The sequence below is a fragment of the Capsicum annuum genome, chromosome 1 (genome assembly GCF_002878395.1).
Source record: "Capsicum annuum cultivar UCD-10X-F1 chromosome 1, UCD10Xv1.1, whole genome shotgun sequence".
NCBI classification, from domain to species: Eukaryota; Viridiplantae; Streptophyta; class Magnoliopsida; order Solanales; family Solanaceae; genus Capsicum; species Capsicum annuum.
This window is the reverse complement of record NC_061111.1, coordinates 224,515,691-224,540,279: the sequence shown is the minus strand read 5'-3', so window position 1 is coordinate 224,540,279 and position 24,589 is coordinate 224,515,691. Positions and strand designations below refer to the sequence as shown.

Here is a 24,589-nt window from a genome sequence, read left to right as displayed (position 1 = left end):
TGCATTAAAATGAAGTGACCCAAAACGACTCAATCTTTCAACTTGCTCTTCGATCAACCCCTTGCTAAATGAGTCCATATTAAAAAGTGATCATATAAATAAACTACATCATAACGTTTTGTGAATTTGAATTGAATGAAATCATTATAAGGAAAAGTAACTTCAAAAAATACAATGACACAACATCTATCTCATAAGGTTTGAAAATTTTTGTTTCGAATAGCTCTTGCTAAATGAATGCGTAGTTAAAATGATCATATAATCATACTACACCATTGCATATTTTCTATTGGAATAGAACAAACACATCATAACAAAAAAGTAACTACAGTGAGGTTAAAGTGGTAGTTCAAACAATAAAGTTGTTAGCTAGATCAAATTGATCACCCAACAATCTGCTTGTCATAATCTTCCATTGTGTAAGTCAATTAAGAAGGATGTGACCTATCAACCCTCTAACTAGCTTTTCTCATGTTTTAGCCATGAGCATGCAACTCTCAATTTCAATTGTGCACGAATGCCACAAAATCCACTTGATAAGCTTGAAAAAATAAAATTTTAGTGAGTGTTTGGATATGCTTATATTTTGGTCAAAATAGCTTTTAAGCTATTTTTTACTTTTTGAGGTGTTTGGCAAGTTTCAAAACTGCTTTAAAAAGTCAAAATTTACTTTTTATAAGCCAAAAACTAAAAGCTTCAATTCCCAACTTATTTTTTTGGCTTATAAGCCATTGTATTTTGACCAATTAAAAGATATTTTTGTCCCACAAAATTCTCCCCTATTCCAAAATTACCTTTGTGTAGCCCAAAAATAGCTTTTAATGCTTAATGCTTGTATTAATTGAATATTTTCACTTTTTGTATTTATGGCAAACTTAACTCTAATTATATTAATACTTCTTTTGTATGAAACTTCTAATTTATGAAATATGAATTTTTATATATTATTCTCCTTCTTTAATATATTCTTTTTAATTTGAACAATTATTATTGTACAACATATGAATTTCTCTAATAAAAAAATAATTCACCAACCAAAATATATGGAGAATACTCATTGAAGATGTACAACTTTACGGACGATAAGTGAATGATCCATCTATATTTTATGACACAACATTAATATTCGCCAATATTTTAATAGTGACAGTCACTACTCAATCAATGAGTAATATATTTTCTAATTAAGAGTCTTTTTATCAAACAAATAGTATTACTTGTGACCAACTATTTATTTATTAATGTAATTATAATGATGAGTAACATATATATTTGGCTTAATGAGTTAAACTCTTTTAACAAAAAAAAAGTTTTTAGGACACAAATTGATAGTCATTCATGAAAATATTTTCTCTCTCTCTCTCTCTATATATATGTTAATTTTAATTTGAATCATTTTAGAAATAAAAATTAATAATAATCAACTTTATATATTGTTAACAACTTTAAGGGTATTTCAGACAATTTGACCCAAAAAAAAAGTCCTTAAAAACACTTGTTTATCAAACACATCAATAACTTTTTTCAGTTTCAGTACTTTTATCTAAACATGTAACTAGTTATTTTTAAAATAAGTTCAGCACTTTTAAAAACACTTTTAAAGAACTTTTTAAAGTCACTTTTTTTAGCCTATCCAAACGGGAATAACTTGTATATAAAAATAATATTCATATTTTATCGCAGAGTTTTGCTGATTTTGTTACTTATTCTGAGGCCATATACCTAAAAATATTTTAATTCAAGTATTGCCTCTAAAAGTATTAAATAAAATTTCAGAAATTCACTGCTTCTTAGATAAGAAGTTTTCAGAAATGACACAATTTCTATCATTAAAACGAATCAAGAGATATATAAACCATTATTCTTATTAGACTAACACAATTCAGTTTGAAAAATAAAAAAAATATATAAGGGAGAATGCATAAGCAGCAAAGACCACTTACACTTCTACTCTATATATGTATTTGATTGGACATTTTCATTTGAGTATGCACCAACGGTTTAACCTCTTAAATTAAATAATGACAAAAATATGTCTGCAATGCAAATGAAAATCGATTCTGCTCCTTTGGACTCCTCGAAAATGAGGCTATAAGAAAAAAAAAACTTTGTCATAGTTGTGGAAGTATGATCCTTCACTCCAAAAGGCATTTCCTGAGGCATAAACTGTTCTACATGTTGATGATTTAAAAATCATGTTGAAGGGAATAACCTGACATTGTATCGATGCAATTCAAGTGACCTCCACGACCTAATCTGTCACTATAAATTGAATGTGGTTAGTTATACTTTGCTATGAAACAAAAAAAATGAGTCCATGCTAGTTGACGACCCAACTAGAATAATTGTATCATCCCATAAATGGACAATAAGTAACTAAAATTGATAAACAAAAACATGGTCTTCAAGGTGAAAAGATTCTTCAGATAATTATAGCAACTGCCATTGGAGAGAGCCAATTATTATCACAACACAAATAATGTCAGACGACTATGACTTATATGAAAATAAATCTAATTAGTTTAGACTCAGTTTTACTTGGTCTTCTCATTTTATAGCAAAATGTGATATAACTCAAGAAAGTCAATAAAAGAAAAGCCAAAATCTTAGAGTTTGCTGTCGGTATAGTGCCTTGAGATAACTTCTAATATTTTTCACTTTAGATATGGATTTCAAGAAACTACACATTAATTTATATGGTGCTAAATTTTTATTTTTTCCACATATCAACATTATGAATCAATTGAATTCAAAAAGTTAGTTTTTTTTCACTAAATCAATCGGTTAAAAACTCTGCATGGAGCTCGAAAGACTTGATGATTCGGATATCTACACCTAAAAAGCAGAAGTTCACACTTTTAAAATCGAAGAACAAAATTTGGTGATATTTTGAAGGAAATAGCAAACTTGTAAATTGAAGTAGCAATCCGAGAAGAGCAAATCTGAGCAGGTTAGAGAAAACAACAACATGAACTGTAGAAAAAAAATAAAAAAACTCCATGAACAACTATGCATTGAAGTTAAGATACTCATTGTAGAATTTTAACACTAACGATAATTTTCACCCCTACAATAGCATATACTTGCTTACTTTAAATAAACTGGTGGTAAATTAAATGTTCTGGTTAGTCCCATGTGTTATCAGGTTGACTACCAACTTTCTTTTTGAACTACAAAACTTGTGAGATCTTGTGCTTATGCTTTCGATTCTAAAGCTAGATTAAGCATATAAAAGCCTTTTTTGTGCTTATACATCAATGCTGAATGTACTACTTGTAGTTCTTACATCAATATGCACCAAATTAGGTAAAACATTTGTAATTAGAAACTACTAAGTTACATAGTTCAACAACACCACAAGAATAATAAACTTAATCAAACTAGTAACTTGGAAACAAAGGGAGCCCAAATTTTCTGTTGAGCATCACTTCAATCTATCATAAATCTGAGATTTGTGATAGAACAACATTCCCTACCAAGCATTTATAAATGGTCAAGTAACAAACAACAAAAAGTTGTCAAGATTAATAATTAATAAAGAACAAAAAGCTTGAACCAAACAGCTATATTTTAGAGGATATTTATTTTTGCTGAAAAGTTGGCATTAGGCATTGGTCTATCACTGAATATAACTCTCAAGTCTCAGTGAACACACTAATGAATTGCCTACATAGAAATTAGTTCAAGAATTCAAGTACTAACATCAAATTATCCAAGCATACCTCCACAAGAATTACAAAAGGATTTTCATACCTTGATTTCTACCTCACTTTACTTTATAGGTGATTCAGATGATCCAGATCTTACTCTTTATGAGTTCTACAATGTAACAAATAAAGGGTTCCAGGATATGAATTTAGTGCATTATTAGCAATAGAGATTACAACATTCTCTCTAGACTCTAATACGTGTGGAATTATACTGAATATGTAGTTATTATACTGTCCATAGGGAATTACTGGACAACACCTCTTCATGAAAACTAAAATTTTGAATAAAAACTTCATATGTCATAGCTTTTTTATTAGACAAAGTCTTATTGATCCCTCTACTAAATTTTTTGTTGGTCTACCAAAAATAAATTTTTCGATATGACTCATCCTATTCTACACATAAGATTTTGTCAAATTTGTTGTTGCAACTTATTGAAACTATAATTTAAGAAGAAGCCCAAATTTTAAATATGATAGTCTTAAAATGTGAAAAACTATACCTGAAATAATAAATTTTCCTAACCTGGTTAAATGAAATACAAAGGAGTATCAATGAAGGATTCTTCTCCAAAGTAGCTTGTGAGTTGTGAGTTATACCTATAATAACATATAATATAGAGGAAAAAATTTTCGAGTTTCACTCTTGACACATATGAACATGCATAGTAACAAAATAATTCTAGAAATAAGTAAAATGAAAACAGATTCAACAAAGTTAGAATCAAAATTGGAAAGACAAAAATCAAAGGACTGAAATTTGAGCAAAAACTGAAAAGTAGACGACAGCTAAAAGAAAGAAATTTGACCAAAGACTGAAAGAAGGCATACCTATAGCGACATCCATATTATGAGAAGATGAAGAGAAGAGTTGCCAAGAAGAGTTGTACAATTTGCGATGTATGCTAGTAATTTACTCACTGTCGGTAATAGTATTTCTTCTTGCAACTACACTTTCGTTTTAACAAGATAATCAATGAAAAAGAAAGTATTCTGAAAAGTGCAAGATGTAAAATAAAATCAAGAAAAAATTCAGAGAGAACACCTGGAGAAAGAAAATCCCAAGATATTTCTATAATATACACCGAAGAGTATGATGGTGCTTGCAATTTCAATTTTACCCTTGCATGATTGAGCTAAAAGACTCGTTTATCCTTTGTCGTTTCAAAAGTAATGTTATTTTTGACTGAGTACTATACTATTTTTGTGACAAAAGAGTAGAAGAAAGTAAAATGGCTATAAAATATACTATATTCAAGCTGAAATAATACAATAATTTGGGTAGATTGTTTCAAAAACATGCTCATCTATAACAATTTTTTTTTTTATCAATAACTCAAAAGTTTCTATACAAAAATATAACACTGAAGACTAATCCGCACATATCAATGGAACCTTGAAATGAAAATTGATTTGATGAAAGGATATTTTTCCAAATTCAAAATGAAGTTTAAAGAAAATGCAATTACTCAATTATTTTTACAATAACTAACCTTTTAAAAATCTATCACGTTTTTCTAAGTTAGCAGTTGTTTCTTTCTTGAATTTCTTACTCTGGTTCACATGATACTTGATCAATAAAGAATGACATGCATGTACAACACAAAGTGAAAAATAAGGATTAGTAAAAGGCAAAAATATTACATACCCATCCAACTTTCTAATTAGACACTGATAAATTAAAGGGCGAAAGAAAGAAACAAAAAAGGAAAGATAAAAGCTGAAGAACATTGAAGAGAAAGTTGGAAAAAATAATAGTTTATGACATCATACATGAAGTATGTAGAGAATTGAAAAAAATAATGAAAAATATGCCTGAAATTAAAATACCCAGTTGACTAAAATTGAAACGCCCAGTTGAAAAGATGAAAGCATACGTGCAGAAAATAAAAATCTTGCGGAATAAATAGGTTAAAAAAATGAAAGAAGCAACCATGAAGTAAAAACCTAAAACCAAAGAAGTTGAAGAGATTATCTAAGTAGTCTTCTTGAAAAAAGAAACAGGAAAATGAGTGGTGTGTTAAAAGGTGGAATAAGAGTGAGTGGATAAAGAAGAAGATTTTAGAATAATAAAGTGATGACTGTGTGAAATGACTGAATTACCCTTTATCGTTCCATGCTCATCTTTATATGTAGTAATAATAATATTGATATATGCATAATTGATGCTATGTAATTGTTGATGAAAGTTATTGATATGTTTAGAATTTAGGCCAAAGGCATCGATAGACTCTTAAACTTGTTGTCAAAATTCACTCAGACACCTAAACTAAGACCTGTTCCTATCAGACCTCTAAACCCCCACATTTTGTTCCAATTGGGCATTTTTGACCTACGTGGCACTGCGCGTGTTGTTTAGTCGCGGGTGGCGCGTGATGTGTGAAAAAACTGTCTATGTGGAAAAAGTTAACGTTATTTAACGTTACTTTTGTCATCCCCTTCAATTTCTTTCTATTTTTAACCTAATTTCATCTTCTTCTTTCTTTATTCTCTCCTCCATAGCTGATTTTTCTCTCAACTTCTCTCATCTCACTATCAAATTTATCTCATAATTTCTCTTAAATCAATTTTTTCTTTCATTTTCTGTGAGAATGTCGAAAAATTTCGTTAACATTGAGGTTCCCGATTTGTGTTATTGTTTCGAATTTTGTCCATTAAGAACTTCAAGGACTCCATCAAATCCTGATCGTGGATTTTTTGGATGTAAATTTCTAAAGGTTTGTATCATTTTGACAAATTTTAATTTTTTTTTTTGGTGATTTTTTTATTATTCTTCGGTTTTTGCATTTTAGGAAAATGGTGGATGTGGGTACTTTAGATGGATTGATCGAAAACCTTCAATTTCTGTGCATCAATATCCTGAGGTAGAATCGAGCTTAATGATAAAGTGCAAAGGTGGTGAAAATTCGTGTGATCGATTGAAGCAAAAGCTCAAAGACATTGAACAAGAGAGGGACACTTTGTGTGAGAAATTGAAATATAGTGAAGAGAAGTTGATTTCATTGAGGCAAAAACTCAAAAAAGTGAAACTTGAAAGGGAATGTGCTAAGCTCAAATTGAATAGACTTGTTCTACTTCTTCTCATTGTTCTTACTGTAAAGTGGTTCTTTAATATGGTGTAATGGTTAGTTTGTTGTAGTTGTTTGGTTAGTTTAGTTCGTAATGGATTTGTAATGGTTAGTTTATAGTAGTAGTAGTTTGTTGTAGTTGCTTGGTTAGTTTGTAGCAGTAGTAGTATTAGTTTGTAGTGGTAGCTTGTTGTAGTTGCTTGGTTAGTTTGCAGTAGTAGTAGTAGTTTGTTGTAGTTGCTTGGTTAGTTTGCAGTAGTAGTAGTAGTTTGTTGTAGTTTCTTAGTTAGTTTGTAGTAATAGTTTGTTGTAGTTTCTTAGTTAGTTTGTAGTAGTAGTAGTAGTTTGTTGTAGTTGTTTGGTTAGTTTGTAGTAGTTGTTTAAATAAATCCGCATGTTTGTATGACAATCTCATTATCAATTGGCTACTTTGTGTCTAGTTGTCCAGCTACTTAACCATATAGCCTATTTGTAACTACTGAAGGTATTGATAAAAATGAACTATATTAGAAGCAGCACATCCAATCTTATTAAAATTGCTCAAGATTGAACTAAAAGTGCAAGCAGCTGGATATCATATTAATACAACTCAAAATTGAGCTAAAAACTGCATATAGTAAACAAGGTGTTCAAATAAAGCTCAACATTAAGCATAATAATGTTTAACTGCAGCATACACCAAAATCATTAACTGCTGCCTAAGAAAAAGTTGTTCAAAAACTAGTAACATAATTTTTTCAAAGTCATTAACCCTGATTACAGTACAAATCATTTCTAAATGAACTACTTCTTTGAAGATCCAACTGATGAAGAAGACTTGGCTGCATCCACTTTTTTTCTCTTATTTGCTTTCATTTGCTGCAATTGTGTGTTGGTGACTGCATTTTTTCCATTCCATTTTAGGCCACTAGATTTAAAACTAATGTCTATATTAGTTGGTGAAGCACTCTTTAAATTTATACCCCCATTAGTTGATGTACCAGGCTGCAAAATTAGAAATAATTATAAGACAATGAACATTGAAAACTTGAATGAAAACATTATTATAGGTAAATAATGAGACAGAGAGTAATACATTGTACACTTAGGTTCCAGTTGTTGGATCAGAGTAAACACCAAAATCAGTTGCAGGCCTTTTGTATGCAGTAACAGCAGTAAATGAGGTAGCATTGTATGGCCTTTTGTTGGTTGGCAAAGGTGGTACTTGACTAGAAGAAGTATTTCTTCCACTTTCAAATGGGGTCCCTCTTGCATTGGCTATTTTTCTTACCAATCCCTTCTTGACCTCTACCAGAACCACCTCTCCTCTCAACACCACATCCCTACCAGAACCACCTCCCCTATCAGCACCACATTGACCTCGACCAAAACCACCTCCCCTATCAACACCACACTAAACCCGACCAGAACCACCTCCCCTATCAGCACCATATTGACCCCTACCAGAACCACCTCCCCTGTCAACACCACATTGACCTCTACCAGAACCACCTCCTCTATCAGCGCCACATTGACCCCTACCAGAACCACATTTACCTCTACCAGCAGCACTTTGACCTCTACCAGCCGTACTTTACACCTTTCTTTGAGGTGGTCTTGGCACAGCAGATATGTCAGCACAAATAGATCTTGATTGACTAGATTGTATAGTTGCATATGTATGAAAGGTGGAGCTTGACTGTGAATAAATACAACACAATATTTTCAATAATTTTTAATAATAATATTAAGCAAGAGAGGAATATTAAGGTAGCAGAACATATATAACTTACTCTTGCTGTCTGACTTTGAGTGTAGGTATCTCTTGCTATGGCACTGGTGTCACCACAAATAGAACTTGATTGTGGTGGCGGTGGATTCCGTGAAGCTGCAGGCTGAGTTCTAGGTTGACTACTATTACTACTTCCCATACCATTCTAACATACAAACATAAATATAAAAAATTTAAGAAATATGTTAACTTTACAAAGTATTATGAAAATTCATTTAAGGCTTACCATTTTGGCACACATAGTCTTGTTATGGCCAACTTGCTTGCACCTTGAACAGGTGATCTTGACACCTTTTTTTGAGAGTTTGCCCTACTTTTTTGGCTCATCCTTGCTCTTTTTTCTGTACTTGTCATGGCCACATTCTCATGTTGGTAATTGGTTGCATGAAATGGCTATAAGACTTAAGAAAGGTTTCTTTACTATACCAGTGCTCTACATGCTGATCAGGATCTTCATTCAAGTAATAATAAGCACAAATGGCATGAGGACAAGGAATTCCTCTTAACATCCATGACCTACAATCACAATACTTCTTGTCCAAGTGAACAACACGTGTGTAACCCCCGTCCCCAATTTCAAAACCATTAACTCCATTTCATAATACTCTACACCTATTTGAATATTCCTTATTAGCTTCTAAAATAGTTCTTGCCATAGGTGCAATGTCTAAAATTCATGTTTCTGCAAATTTGATCATATCTACATGTCTATTCATTATTTATACATGATATCCTCTAACATTGTGATTAGGGATTTATGTCTAGCAGCTAAGATCCAAGAATTGAAAGTCTCACACATATTATTTTCTACAACATCACATTTGGAATGTGTTTTGAAATATGCCCCATACCAAGAAGTAGGAGGATTAACTAACATATCCTCAGTTATTTCTTTCTGACCTAGATTTGACATTGCTTGCATCTCCTCTCTAAACTTTACTTCAAAGCTTGCTTTTGCACATCTCCAAAGCTGCTTTCTTCTCTCTTCTCCTCTTTAGTGCATATGCTAATTGCTCTAAATATGTCTGGCACACATTCTTCTCTCAGCATTTGGTAACAGATCTATCAAAATAAGGAACAAGACCCTGTAATAAGTATTAAGTATTATTAAAATAGGAATATTATTGGAAAATAAAGTCAAGTAATGAGAAAAATAATTAAGTAATAGTACCTTTTATTGGTTTGACATTACAGTCAACCCTTCACCAGTTTCCAGATTTAGATCACCAATCAGATGCCTTATGAACCAATCCCAACTATGTTTTGTTTTAGTATCCACAACTGCCCATGCAATAGGATACATTTGTTTATTGCCAATTTTCCCCACAACAACTAATAACTCATCCTTACAAGCTCCTTTTAGAAAGCATCCATCAAAACCAATAATTTTTCTACACCTATCTAACCATCCTTGTTTGAAAGAATGAAAGTACACATAGAAATAAACAAAGAGGTTCTTCCCTGGTTTAGTTTCTTTGTCAATTTTTATCCAACAAGAACTTCCAGGATGTGTTGTCTTGATCATATCTGCATAGTCACATAATCTAGCAAATTCCAGCTTCCAATCTCCCATATTCTCCCTCATAAAAATCTGTTTAGCCCTAAAATAAATAGTTTTACCTACATAAAGACCCAACACCTCTCTTACCAAATCTTGAATTTCCTAAATCCTAATATATGGCTGAGAAACAATTCTTTCCTTGAAATTTCTAGCAACCAACTTTGAATCACATATCTTGTTCTTGTTGAAAGGTATACACTTGTGAATAGGGTTATAGTTCTTCACAATAAAATCACCTGAATCCTTATTAGTAGAACCAAACAGCAACCAGTTGCAATTGGCTGCAATGCACTTCACCCTTATTCTATTTTTTTCACTAGGTTTTAACTTTATCTGCCTTCTATACTCTACAGCATAATCTGCAACAACTTTTCTGAACTTTTTTACACCCTCAAAAATCATTCCAAGCTCAAACACAGAAAACTCACAATTTTCATCATACCTAGTTTTTTTACTTCTTCTTCTTCTAGGTAGATCTACTCCTTTAACAACATCTATATTTATATCTTCACTATCTTCACTCCAACAATCAGAACTATCAAGATATTCCTCATCTCCACCCAACTCTCTAGAATATTTGCTAGCCTTATTTTTACCAATATTCCCAAAGCCTCTATCTACACAACCAGCAACTCCCACAGGTACTTGTTCAGTTTCAATAGCCTTTTTTCTTGTTTTTTTTATTTCTTTCTTCCTTGTTGGCTTTGTTTTTCCTTCTTTCTTGTCTAAATTCCCTCAACTCCTCATCAACATCTGAGCCATTTTCTGAAAGAATATCTCCAAGATCTGAATCACTACTCAAGGAATCTGACAACTCATTTGCTAGCCTATTAACATCTTCTGCATGAATATCTTGTACATCAGCCTCATCACCTTCTTCTACACCAAAATCTTCTAGGTTAACATCTTCTACATGGATATCTTCTATATTAGCCTTATCACCTTCTTCTACACCAACATCCTCTACATGAGTCTCCTTCTCTTACCTAAGTTAACATTCTCTATCTCAACATCTTCTAGGTTAAAATCTTCTATATCAGCCTCCCTCTCTTCCTCTACTCTAACAGATTCCCTCTCTATGTTAGCACTATCATCGACACCAACACTTTCTCTTTCTAGGTCTGCACACTCAATAATATCAGGTGCAGGTAAAAAACTAGTGGGACCATCTGGGTCAAGAATTAGTTCATCTAAAACATGATAGACATAAAAATCAATAGATTCCTCATGTTCTAAGTCTTTAACTAGTTCACTCTTTACTAAGTTGAACTGCTTAGTTACTGCATCTTGATAATAAAACCCCCTAACAGTGTCATACCCCTAATTCTTTAGTATAAAATAACAATTTCAGCATGGAAAAGTAGTCCTTGTCAATATACCTTAGCTCTGGGACACAACTTGCAACATATGTAGGGATACCCGTGTTGAAAAAAGATCCCCCCATGGTGAAATTTTGTGAATATTATCTCCTTTTGTTACGTCACTTGCAACAAAAGTGTAAGAATTCATAGTTAACGGAATATACTCAAAGTACACACCAATAAGCTAAAAACTACAACCTTTAATGCATGTTAAGAAAGAGACAGAATACTCCCAAAATCACAGCCCTAACAGTGAAATTTCAAAACCTTAAAAACTGAAATATGCTAAAATTCAACAAAATTTAACAAATATAAATCATAATAACACTTACACGAGGAAGATCTGTGGAAAACCCCCAAATTTCTCCTTTGATTTGAGTGGAATTTTTGTTAAATTAGGGTTAATTTTAGGGTTATCTGAGAGAGAGTTAACGGGGAGAGAGAAACAAATGGTCAAAATGATTTTTTTCTCATTTAAAATGTAATAATTATATGTGAATTTAGTTTATCTACGTGGAGAGTTTTATGTGGACAACTTTCCACATCAGCTGTGTTTGGAGACACGTGCAAACAAGCTGATGAGAACAGCGAAAAAAATGTCCAATTGGAACAAAATGTGGGGGGTTTAGAGGTCTGATAGGAACAGGCCTTTGTTTAGGTGTCTAAGTGAATTTTGGCAACAAGTTTGAGTGTCTATCGATGCCTTTGGCCATAGAACTTATGCTATGTAATTGTTGATGAAAGTCTATGGAATGCTTGGTTAGCGAACAAAGTATGTTGAGATTATAATTTTGAGACTATTTTAATAGGGGTGGATAAAATAATATTTTCTTTGTTTTAATAGGAATGATTGATTTTGATTTGACACTGAATTTTAAAAAATAAAGAAGAATTTCAATATTATGAACTTAAATATATAATGTGAAAAGTTAAAATTGAAAAGTTATTAAGATAGAGTAAAAATTATTCTTTTTAAAACAAACTAAAAGAAAAGTATGCTATTTTTCTTTTGTTAACTAAAACTTTATTTACCAAAGTAAGCATATATACAGTTCAAAGAAAAAACAAATCAAGAGAGCAGCCTAGATGATTAGGACGTTTTGCTCCTAGATCAGGTTACATCAGCCTAGCAACTTAGTCATCTATCCATCTAGACCTCTTCCTCACAACATCTAAGTTGGATAATTATCAAATTGCACAACACATCCAACAAGCTTGGTGTACATGTTAGATCTGTAGTACACCTCGTGGATGATTCATCGAATGATAGCCTCGTCCGTTCTTTGTCGTTGTTGAAAAATTCAATAGTTTTGTTCCTGCCACACATAGTAAATAGCAGCGTCCAGTACCATTTTATACAATGCAACTCTGCTGCTTGTTCCTTTACAATGCACAATCGCCCAATCTAACTCCTCTTGCCACTCTATATTTCATCGTGGTATTTCTTGCCTAGCTAACAATTTATTCCACAAGCTTTTAGTGACTGACTCTACATTGAAAGAACAGATATGTATTGGTCTCATCTTCCTGTAGACATAGTGGGCATAATGGGCTAGTGTCCATGCCCCATTTTCTCATCAGATCCCGAGTTAATGAACGATCATCTGCTGCCAATTTCATTTCAGTATAAAGGTCCACCTTTCAACCCTCTTGTTTCCTTCTACAAGTCTATACCAAGTCACCTTTATAATAGGTCTTATTATGGATTGATAAACTTTCTTAATAGAGAACTGATCCATCTGCTGCACAGTTACTAGGTTATATCCAGCTTCATCAAAATAATGCTTGGCTTTGAGATCTTGCCGAATCATCCAAGAAACATTCATTGAACTAGCTTTTCAAATACCAATTACTTTATATAATAAGCATGATTTCAAAGAACCCACAATTTGTCTTTCTTCTTGGCTAGATCCCATAATAATTTGCAAATAGCTGCCTTGTTCCAATGCACAGTGCTAATGATGTCAAACCCTCTTGTAACCTTAGGACTACACACCCTACTCCATGACAACAGAGCCTTTTTGGATACTTTAGCCTTTCCCTTCCATAGAAATCATCGACAGATGGCTTCTATAAACTGAATAAATTTTGCTGGGAGGATGAACCCCTACGCCTAGAAAGTTTGAACAGAGAAAAAACATTTTTAATTAATTGCACCCGATCAACATAAGACAAGAATTCGGTTTCCCATGCGCTAACTTTGCCTAATATCTTTTCTATAAGTGGTTCACACTGAACAACATATAGGTTTTTGGAGCTTAATGGTGCTCCTAGCTACCGATAAGGAAGCATTCCTTTGGTATAACCAAGAATACTGAGAATCTGCGTTATACTCCGTCAAAATACACTACACTTTTAGATTTGTTAGCTTTCAGTCCAGAGACTGCGGAGAATAGTTGAAACCTTTCTTTGTAGACAAGTAGCAGAACTGGTATTTCCCCTACAAAATAATAACAAGTCGTCAGCAAGTCCCAATTATACTAAGTTAAACTTAGCACATCATGGATGGACATAAATTTTAGATCTTGTTTCAATGGCCTTATAAGTCCGCTAAGGTATTCCATGGCATCCACAAACAAGAAAGAGAACATGGGTTTCCCTTGTCTTATTCCCTTTCGAGCTGCAAAAGGGGTTGAAGGTTGCTCATTCGTAATCGCACTATACAACACTATTGTAAGGCATGACATTATTCAATTAACAAATTTGTATATCGACCTTAATCATACATCTAGGAGAAATACTCTTCTTTCCATAACCTTTCACTAGCTCATGACTCATGATTATGTTATCTTTTATCAACCTACTAGTGATAAAGGCATTTGACAATTAAACCTGCAATCACACCTTACATTATTGATGTTAAGATCGAAAATAATCTTACATAACATGGTGCAACAGGAGATGGGTTGGAATACCTTAACAGAAGAAGGTTTTTTTAACTTTAGGCATGAGGATAACTGTGGTGTAGTTTATGGCTTTGCACATGTTTGCAGTCTTAAATTTTTTTTAGAAAGCTGCAACTGCTTTATCTCCAATTGTAGACCAAGTTCTCTTAAAAAAACATTACACCCATCATAACCTGGGGCTTTGCTATCCTTCATGCCTATCAAGGATGATTTGATTTTCCCCCTTAAAATTATCTGTATAAATGTCATATTCTGGCTTCTATTTAGAACATGACCTTACATCATTATCTCTGGATGAACTATTGGAAGGTAGGCTGCAGAAGTCCCCAACAACTATTTATAGAACCATAAAATTTCATACTTAATCTCTGTAGGTGCTTGCAATAGAACCCCATCATCAGTGATCAACTTTTTAATTAGGTTTTGGGACTATCTACTTTTCAAGCAAGCATAAAAGCATTGGGTGTTGGTATCTCCTAGTTTCATACATTGTTCTTTATCTCTCTGGTGTGCTATACTTTCCTCCACTAAAACCATTTTTAAGATTATTTTTAATCTCCTTCTCTTTGTGCATAATTACCAAGTGTTGTTTAGGTGTATTCATATCACTCTATATTTGATATAGCTCCTCTCTGGCTATTTTAATTTTCTGCTCTACTCTCTCTATTTCTTTCTTACTAGTAATTCATTACTTTCTTATTTTTTCAGTTTCAGCCATATGCCCATCATAGATGAATCATGTGGTTGGGTTCGTCTAACAATTATTAACTATTTTCAGGTCATGATGACGCCTACCATAACCCACCAATAGGCTAACCAATCCGTAGTCCAAAACAGCTAGTAACGGACTACTTAATAATATAAGAAAAAGAATGCGAAATAAATGAAATAAAGATAAATACATAATTAAATACCAAAACCAGGTGGTATCAGTATAATATCTTCTAATATAATAAGAGTACAAAAGTGAAATATACTGATACGAATTATCTTCGCATACAACATAGAGACTAGTCTAATACATAAGAGAGAGCTAAGTAATACTCCGAACAGCAGGAGCTCACTCTAAGTCTCTGAACCATGGCTGCTGCGCACGATGGACACATCAACGACGATAACCCGTACTATGATCTGCAAGCTGCATAGGTGTAGTATGAATACCAAATGAATGGTACCGAGTAGGCAATTGCTAACTGAGCTCCAAATATAAAGCAGGTATATTTAAAACTACACCCAAGAGTCCAAAAATCATATAACAGCCAATGAGATAATAAGGAACAACTATCATATTCATGTCTAATAAACCCGCATAATAAGGCTAAGAAAGTAATAAATGTGCACTATCTTATTCTAGCCATACTTAGGAATCTAAACACTATACCGTATATTCTTGGCCAATATGTGAATAAAGAGCGAAAGAAGAATATATAATAATATACAAGGACGAGGAACGAATATATCATATGAACAAATGAAGGAAGGGAAATACAGTAGTACCATAGATACATATAGGTAAATATATATATATACACATACATATAAACATGATGTCGCCTCAAAGCATAACATAGATCATCATATCCTCATTCCAAGACCTCATTTTAATCCTACCAGGATTTAATTCTATCATACTCAGAGCTTTTAATCCACATGGATAGACATGAAATAATCATGCAAAACAACACAATCATAATATAGAAGAGGTTGAAAACATGCCTCAAATCTCGATACTGGATCAATGACCAATCTATCATAAGCTAGCCATAATAATGACCATAACAATGATAATAACAATATCAATAACAACGCGAATAACCAACAACTCTGGACAACTAAATACCTAACCGAGCCTATGTGTATCCCCACTGCCCCAGGCTCAGAAGTTTTAATCCACATACAACAACACAAGGCTTATTCATTTCCCATATATATGCAACCGTTCTATACCGGCTGATACACATAGGCGCATACTGGTGATAGGAGATGCACATATAAAAATGAATGAAAGGTACACAATCAATATCACAATCATCATACATACTTGAACCATATATATATATATCATCATCACAACATCCTTCGATCTTGCCAGGTATTAATATTAATATCACAGTAATCTTCGGCCTTACTGGGTATCAATATCATCATCACAGTATCCTCCAACCTTGTCGGGTATCAATAACATCAAAACAATATCCTCCAACCTTGTCAGGTATCAATACATCATTATAGTAGTATCCTTAAGCCTTACCGGGTGTTAATATATCATCACAACCATTAATACACAAACATATATAGATGTAATAGGTGCACGAACTTGAGCCATGGCTAAAAAGAGTGTAAATCCATAAGTCTGTTGCCCGGAGTGATCTTTGAGACTAAATCATTGTGAAAATATAGAAAGGGTCGAAATATCTCACGACTGAGTAAATAATAGTGTCAAGTCATGGAATGAAATCTATCTTGGACAAATCTTTAAAACAACATTATTAATATCTTTCATATAATTAAGTTATCCATTAAGTTAGGAAATTATTATTGTGAATAAATCCATTTTTAAAGGTGAACAATGGGTTTCAAACCTTACTTAGGAAGAACAGTCATAAGATTGTATTTCAGCTAGAATTATATCAATTATCTATATAATAATAATGAATGTACCAAATCTATACATGCCATCACCAGTATCCAAATCAATAAAGTCGTAAGCAATATAGCACATCCTCCATCCCATACCGGAGAGATGTGTATATAAACATATATTTGTATATTCATAAACTACAACTGTATCCTTTACGAGGATAATTACTTCCTGGATGTGGATTCGATAACATAACATGACCTTTGGCCAAATAATATATCCGGAATAATCACAACCTCATAATCATGACCTTAGGCCCACATACATATCTGAAGCCCATATCGACAACCACATTTATAAACCGTAGCATATCTATAATTATCTCACATATAGAAGGCATCTCACATATAGGAGGCGTGATATCGATAAGCATATCACCCCTACAAGATATGTCATATCTATAGGTCATGCATCATGACTATAGAAATATCACCTCTCTAGACCAATTATCATATCTAAGAGGAATATCATCTCTATAGGCTCAATAATCATAACTAAGAGGCAACTCATCTCTATGGGCCAAATAATCATAACTAAAGAAAAATAATCTCTATAGGCCCAATAATCATAACTAGGAGAAAAACCATCTCTATAGGCTAAATAATCATAACTAAAGGGAAAATCATCTCTAAGGCCCAACAATCATAACTAAGAGGAAATTTATCTCTATGAGCCAAATAATCATAACGAAGAAGAAAATCATCTCTATAGGCCCAATAACATAACTAAGAGGAAATTCATCTCTATAGGCCCAATAATCATAACTAAGAGAAAAATCATCTCTGTAGTCCCAATAATAATAACTAAGAGGAAAATCATCTCTATAGGCTCAATAACCATAACTAAGAGGAGAATCATCTCTAAAGGTCCAATATAACGTCTAAGAGGAAATAGTATCTCTAAAGTCCCATTATCATTTCTATAAGGAATAACATAGCCATAACTCATAAGTCATAATCTGGGGAACATCATTAAAATTTATCAAGTCACGAAGTAACCTTATACTAGGGTTTACTAGTCTCAAATATGACTAACATCCGCAACTAAGTCCACAAAGCTAACACAAGTCTTGGCCTAAGTGGATCAAACAATCCCGCTTCTAATCTTCAATTTTTATATTTAGGAAAACTATGCCCCAAACTAGGCTAAGCTATCTAGTTTAACTTCTAGATGTAAAGTAAGTCATAACCAATCCTAAGATAGGAACTTCGTCTAGAAATAAGGGAATTTAAGTCAACTCTACCCAAATTATAGTTCTAAGGTCACGACACTAGCCAAACAAGATTTAAATATGCATATCATGCTTCAAATGCTAAAACCACACCCCAAACATAGCATTATATCATAACCACGCTACAATTTAGCTCAAACTAGGGAGAAGGCAATAGGATTCTAAAAGGGGTATTCTACATTTCAACTTACGGGTCAAAACCTCATCAAATCCCCAAACTTCAACATTCAATACTAAGTTGTTCTATGCATAATCAAACCTAACATTCACATTCACACGCAATATATATAACACAACATCTACGGAGATGAGTAGACAGAAGCTTACCTCAAAGATGAACCCTAAAACCTCCCACCATTCACCAAAAGCTCATCTTTATTCCACAAGCTCAAAATGTCAACACATTATCAAAATAGTAATCTGCTCATCAATACGAGTCTAATGAACACATATTGCACCATTGTGCTTTGAGTCCAAAAATGATACCAAGAACCTCAAGTGGGTCCCATGTATGGAAAATGCATTTTTGAGGTTAACCCAACATGATATCAAGCTCATACATCATTAAGGAACCATAACCCTCAAGAAATGGATGGAAACAAAGCTAATTTTGGGCTACAATCAAGCCCTAGGTAAATTTTGGATTTTGGGTCAAAAATCAAGAAATTCATAAAAGGGATGAAATCTTACTATAATCTGAGTGAAAATAATGATAATAGATGTTTATCAAGCTCTCAATCCACCCATAATGATTTTGAGTTATTACACTCATTAAAGGGTTCTAGGTCTCAAAGATGGGTCAAAAATGGCTAACACGCGGCCTATAGGGTCCTTATATACCCAAACCAGGGATGGAGACACCACTATTGTGGTTCTAGGGGCTGCTATCACACTAGTGCGATCGCCATACAATTTGTCATGATCGCGGTTGCTCCCCTGGGAACTAGATGAAAACAAAATCAAAATTTTAATTTTGACCCTCAAAACTCATTCAAAATATAAAGAACATGATCTAATAGTGAATTTTGAGTGTAAACCACATTTCAAATCAATTGGAATCATCAAAACATTCATTTGAGATCATCTAGGAAAAAAGTGGCCCCACACCTATAATTTTATTATTTTCATAAAATTCTCTCAATAGCTCAACATAAGTCCGGGAGCCTTGGGACATGAACTAAGGGTCCCCCTAGCCTAAAATCAAAGTTACAAATATGGTAGAGAAGTCGTATTTTCCATTTCAACCAAATATGGGTCCCAAATCTGTATTACAATTTTCTAATTTTTGACCAATAGGTTGAAATACGCTCGGATGTACTAGGACCCGAACCAAAGGTCTACCTAGACTAAAATATTTATTCTGAATCTTTTGGCATAGTCGGAATTTGCATTTGATATCGTTTCGTTGAAATTTTTGCCCGATGGCCATTTGAAACCAGCGACGACTTCAGAACAGGGAATTGACTCTAAAAACTAAATGAACTGCGTAGTAAACGTACCGTCAGTCCCAACAAGTCATAAATTACTTGGCACAACTATGGAGAATCTTAAATGGTGAAGATAATCGAAAATATGAAAAATTACCAAAAGGGTTATTATAAACTATTACCTTTTGAGTCTCCAGTTATTAGATGAAGCCTAACCATCTTACTAAGATAAAACCTAAAAGCATGGATCAACAATTCAAATCCAAATTACTGTTGTCATTATCTTTTTCTAGTCACTACTCCTCTTTGGGAGTAAGTAGCAATAATCTAGGCGGGATCCTTATGTTTGAAACCGCTAAAAATATATTATAGTAAAGATAATTCAATACATGCCATAGGTATCGGTTCAATTCAACAATTGCACTTCCCCTACTTCATCAATCCGCTTGAGTTTCCACAAACCTAGATATGGGTTTCTAGCCACTCATGCTTGTGAAGAATTCAACAACATTCATAATTGAAAGCATAGATGAAATCACAATGATAATAGGTATAAAAGCCCAAAACCGTAACTGAAGTAATCAAAAGAAGTCAATACAAGAGAATCACAAGATCAAAATCTAATCTTGAAACCAAAATATATTTGTGAGTATCAAAAGTGTGTAACTCTACTAAAAACACGTAAAGGGTATTTATAATACATGAGGAGACCCTAAAACCAAAGCCCAAACAAAATAGGAGAAATAGGGTCGGTGGCCACTTATGGATTCTACTTGCGCCCTGACCCTAGGCGCAGGTAGTACCTGTGGTCAGTAGGGTAGGCGCAGGTACCAGGATGAAAAAATCCTACAGTTCTTCAACTCTAGGGATTTTGGACTTCGGGCACTTTCTTTTCTTACTTGCAATCCGTAGGTCTTTCTTGCGGTCTACATATTGACTTAGTAAGTTCCAAGAGTCATTTTTTCATCCCTTCATAAATTTCTTAACATTCTTCGATCATGAACAAGCTGGAAAGTGTCCTGAATATTCATAATTGCTCCAAAACGTAGCCAAAAATACCTTTTTAATTTTTCATGAACTTAGAATCCAAAACATAATTTCATGCAAAACATTACCCAAAATGCATCATATATAACAAAATAACCTTAGAAACTTGCATATTTTTCTCGTTTTAAGGATCAAAAGTGCTATATTTCTGTAGCACATCAGCACTAATTGTACGGAGTCTATTCTGAGAATTATCAAATTATCGTAGCCTTCAGTACTTCTTCACCCAGTGAGATCTTAATATGTGTAGCATTGTTAGCTTGAGTTGCTTAAGGATTATGACTTGACTATTCTCGATCATCCGGGCAAGGCTAATGTGGTTCCAGATGCCTTGAGATAAAAGTCAACTATCATGGGTAGCTTGGCATATCTTTTGACCCAGGAGAGGCCTTTAGCCTTAGAGATTCAGTCTTTAGCTAACCAGATGATTAGGCTTAATGGTTCAATACCTAGGCATATTTTGGCCTTTGTGGAGGCTAGGTCTTCTTTGATGGAGCAGATTTAAGCTCATCGGTTTGATAATATATTATTGATATTAAATTATGATAAGGCATTGAATAGTGAGGCTAAGGGAGCTTCACTTGATTCAGATAGTTTTTGAGGATTGGAGGTTGAGTTTGTGTACCGTGAGCGAGTGATTGGATTAGGTTGATTTTGGAGGAGGCCAATTATTCTAGGTATTCTATCCATCTGGGAGTGACCAAGATATAATATAATTTGAGGCATCATTATTGATGGGGTGGTATGAGGAAGCATGTAGCGGACTTTGCATCCCATTGCCTTTATTGCCGGTGTGTGAAGGCCGATCATTTAAGATCGAGTGATTTGCTTTAGAGGTTACCCATTCCTGAGTAGAAGTAGGAACAAATCACTATGGATTTCATAACTGGTTTGCCTCATACTTCTCATGGTACTGATCGTGTTTAGTTCATCATAGATCAATTAACTAAGTCTGTTTATTTCATTTTGGTTCAAGTCTCTTTCAACACTGAGAGATTGGCCCATATCTATATTCATGAGATTGTGTAACTTTATGGTGTGCCAGTGTCTATCATCTCAGATTGAGGTTCTGTGTTTACATCGCACTTTTGAAAGACTTTTCAAGATGAGTTGGATACACGGGTTAATCTTAGAATAGGATTTCACCCTAGACTAATGGTTTGTCAAAGCAGTCTATCCAGGTTTTGAAGGATATGCTCCACGCTTGTGTGATGGATTTTTATGGCCGGTCGGAGTAGCATTTATATTTAGCAAGTTCACCTATAATAATAGCTACTATTCCAGTATCAATATGGATCCTTTTGAGGCTTTGTATGGTATATATTGTCGCTCTCTAGTGGGTTGGTTTAATATTTCTTAGATTAGACCTCGAGGAATGGACTTGCTTCGTTAGTCTTTGGATAGAGTTTGGATTATTCAGGATAGACTTTGACCAGCTCAGAGTAGGAAAAAGTGTTATGTTGACCGTAGACTTCGTGCCTTTAGATTTGGTGTTGGTGATCATGTTTTTATTTGAGTTTCTCCCATGAAGGATGTTATGAGGTTCAGAAAAGGGGCAAGCTTAGCCTCAGGTATATTGGCCTATTTGAGATTCTTCAGATTATTGGTGATGTGTCTTATGAGTTAGCTTTCTCCCAAATTTACCAGTTGTTTATCCAATTTTGTATGTTTTCATGCTTCAATGTTACATTCTAGATAAATCTCATGTCATTCGTTGGGAGTCAGTTCAATTAGATGAGTGGTTTTCTTTTATTGAGGAGATGGTCTCTATTTTGGCTAGGGATATTAGGCGGTTGACTTCTAGAGTTATCTGTGTGGTTAAGGTTCAGTGGAGACATCAACCAATAGATAAGGCTACTTTGGAGGTGGATTCTAATATGCAAAGTTCCTATCCTCGGCTCTTTGTTGATTTAGGTATTTCTTTGCCTTAGTTCGAGGACGAACTTGATTTTTAGTGGTCGATAATGTAATGACCTAAAATTTGATGAAATATGTTAATTGTGTGTTTTTGTGTGATTTGACTATTTTACCCCTCTCCATAGTTGTATTATGGTATTTCTAGGGTGTGGGGTGATTGGCATAGTATTTGATTTTTTTTATGCCATTTATGCGATATTATGGTTTTTAGAGGCTTCGAGAGCCTTAAAGTGGATTTCAGTGGATATCTTTTGATCCGTACAATGGATGGTAAAACAAACTATACCAGTATATCCGGAACATCGATGTTAGGGTGGGAACATGTCTGGTATGGTTTTATGGCTTTTAAATCTCATTTCGACCCTCAGTTCGGAAAGTTGTAATTCTGTCTTATGGGGGTTAACTTTGTGAAAACAACATCTTTTCAAAAGTCTGATATCTCTATTGATTTTGGAGTGTCGAATTTGATAGGATATCATACTTCTCTTGCATTCATGGGATTCCGAATGAATCCCGAGGGGCCCATGGAGACGTGGAATTATACCAAGTCCCCAGCTGGTGCACCTACTTTCTGGTGCACCCACAATCGCAAGCCAGGTGCTGCGATCGCAATAGGGGCAACATTAAGGATGTCGTGATCACGACTCTTATTTACGATCATGATTCCTCTACCTAATCGGGTACCACGATTACAACCCTGATCCGCGATTATGAGACCTGTGTATAAAAAAATTGTGTTTTTGCCATTTTCACCATTTTTGAGACTTGGATCTTAGAGTTCTGTGATTTTGAGCTATTTCCTCCACTTCTAAGCTTGGGTAAGCTCCAATACACTTGTTTCAATTAAATTCTTCAACCTTTACCATTAAATTCTTATTCTAATTTGAATTTAAAAGTGGAAATTGGAGATTTTTCCTGAAAACCCCAAATTCGTATTTCTTTGAATTTAACCTCGATTTCTATCTCTTTTCACTTGGATGATATTCCTAATCCTATAATTATCAACTTTTTCTCGAGTCATCTTCAAAATAACTTCAATTCTTGAGTTTAAAATGGATTTCAAAGGTTTTATCTGATAAAGCTTAAAAATAATTTTTCATTAATTTGGATCTCATTTTTTCTTGAGTTCTCAGCTGTAGACTCCTCAAAATATGAAAAACATGTTTTTAAAATAAAATTATGATTTTACACTTCTTTTTTAAAACCATTTTGGGGGTCTGTTTTGACCCTGGGTATCGTTGGATTTTTCTTAACGTATAGATTTTGTATTTCTATATTTTAATTGATTTTGAGACCGCTGGTGAGAAGTAAGATTGTGAATTAAAGGCTTTTAGATCCATTTTCTGCCTTTGAGGTAGGTTATGGCTTAATTCTTTCAGACCAGGCTAGGTAGTTGTGAATATAAAATGCATGTTAAGGGTGTGAGAACTAATCATAAAATAGTCTATATTAATGTATCATACCTATGTGGGGGCCCATATATGATATAATTAGTGGTTTTGAGACATTATGTGATATGTGTGACCGTATGGGGTCCTATGTGATGCTGATAGCCTTATACACTTGTGAATAATTGTATCTTGTTGATGAAAAATATGTTATAGTACCATTTACGTATTGATATGTATTCATAATTTATTGGCATATGAAACATGTGGAAATTTATTGATGATTGAAAATAATCAGTGGATATTTGGGTCACGTGGTTGTTGAAATTCTCATTATGGTGGTTGTGGAATTACTCATTGTGGTGGTTTTGCAAAATACTCATTATTGTTGGTTTTGGAAATACGTATTATGATTGATTGTGAGCATTACATCCACTTATCATACTCATTCATGAAACATTAGTACCACTGTGGCAACACTTTTTTATGATAGAAAATGTGACATCTTAGAACCCTCCTCGAAGTATGTGTTGGGGAGGAGATATGTTGTATGAATTGTAT

General features: G+C 33.7%; 1 protein-coding gene across 1 annotated transcript; it reads left to right on the top strand.

The window, feature by feature from the left end:
- The first annotated feature begins 6,301 nt into the window (after positions 1 to 6,301).
- LOC124898857 lies at positions 6,302 to 6,832 on the top strand. Its single transcript, XM_047412916.1, has 2 exons — positions 6,302 to 6,427; positions 6,503 to 6,832. Exons 1-2 carry the CDS (start codon positions 6,302 to 6,304, stop codon positions 6,830 to 6,832), a joined length of 456 nt encoding a protein of 151 aa, XP_047268872.1.
- Positions 6,833 to 24,589: the final 17,757 nt, after the last annotated feature.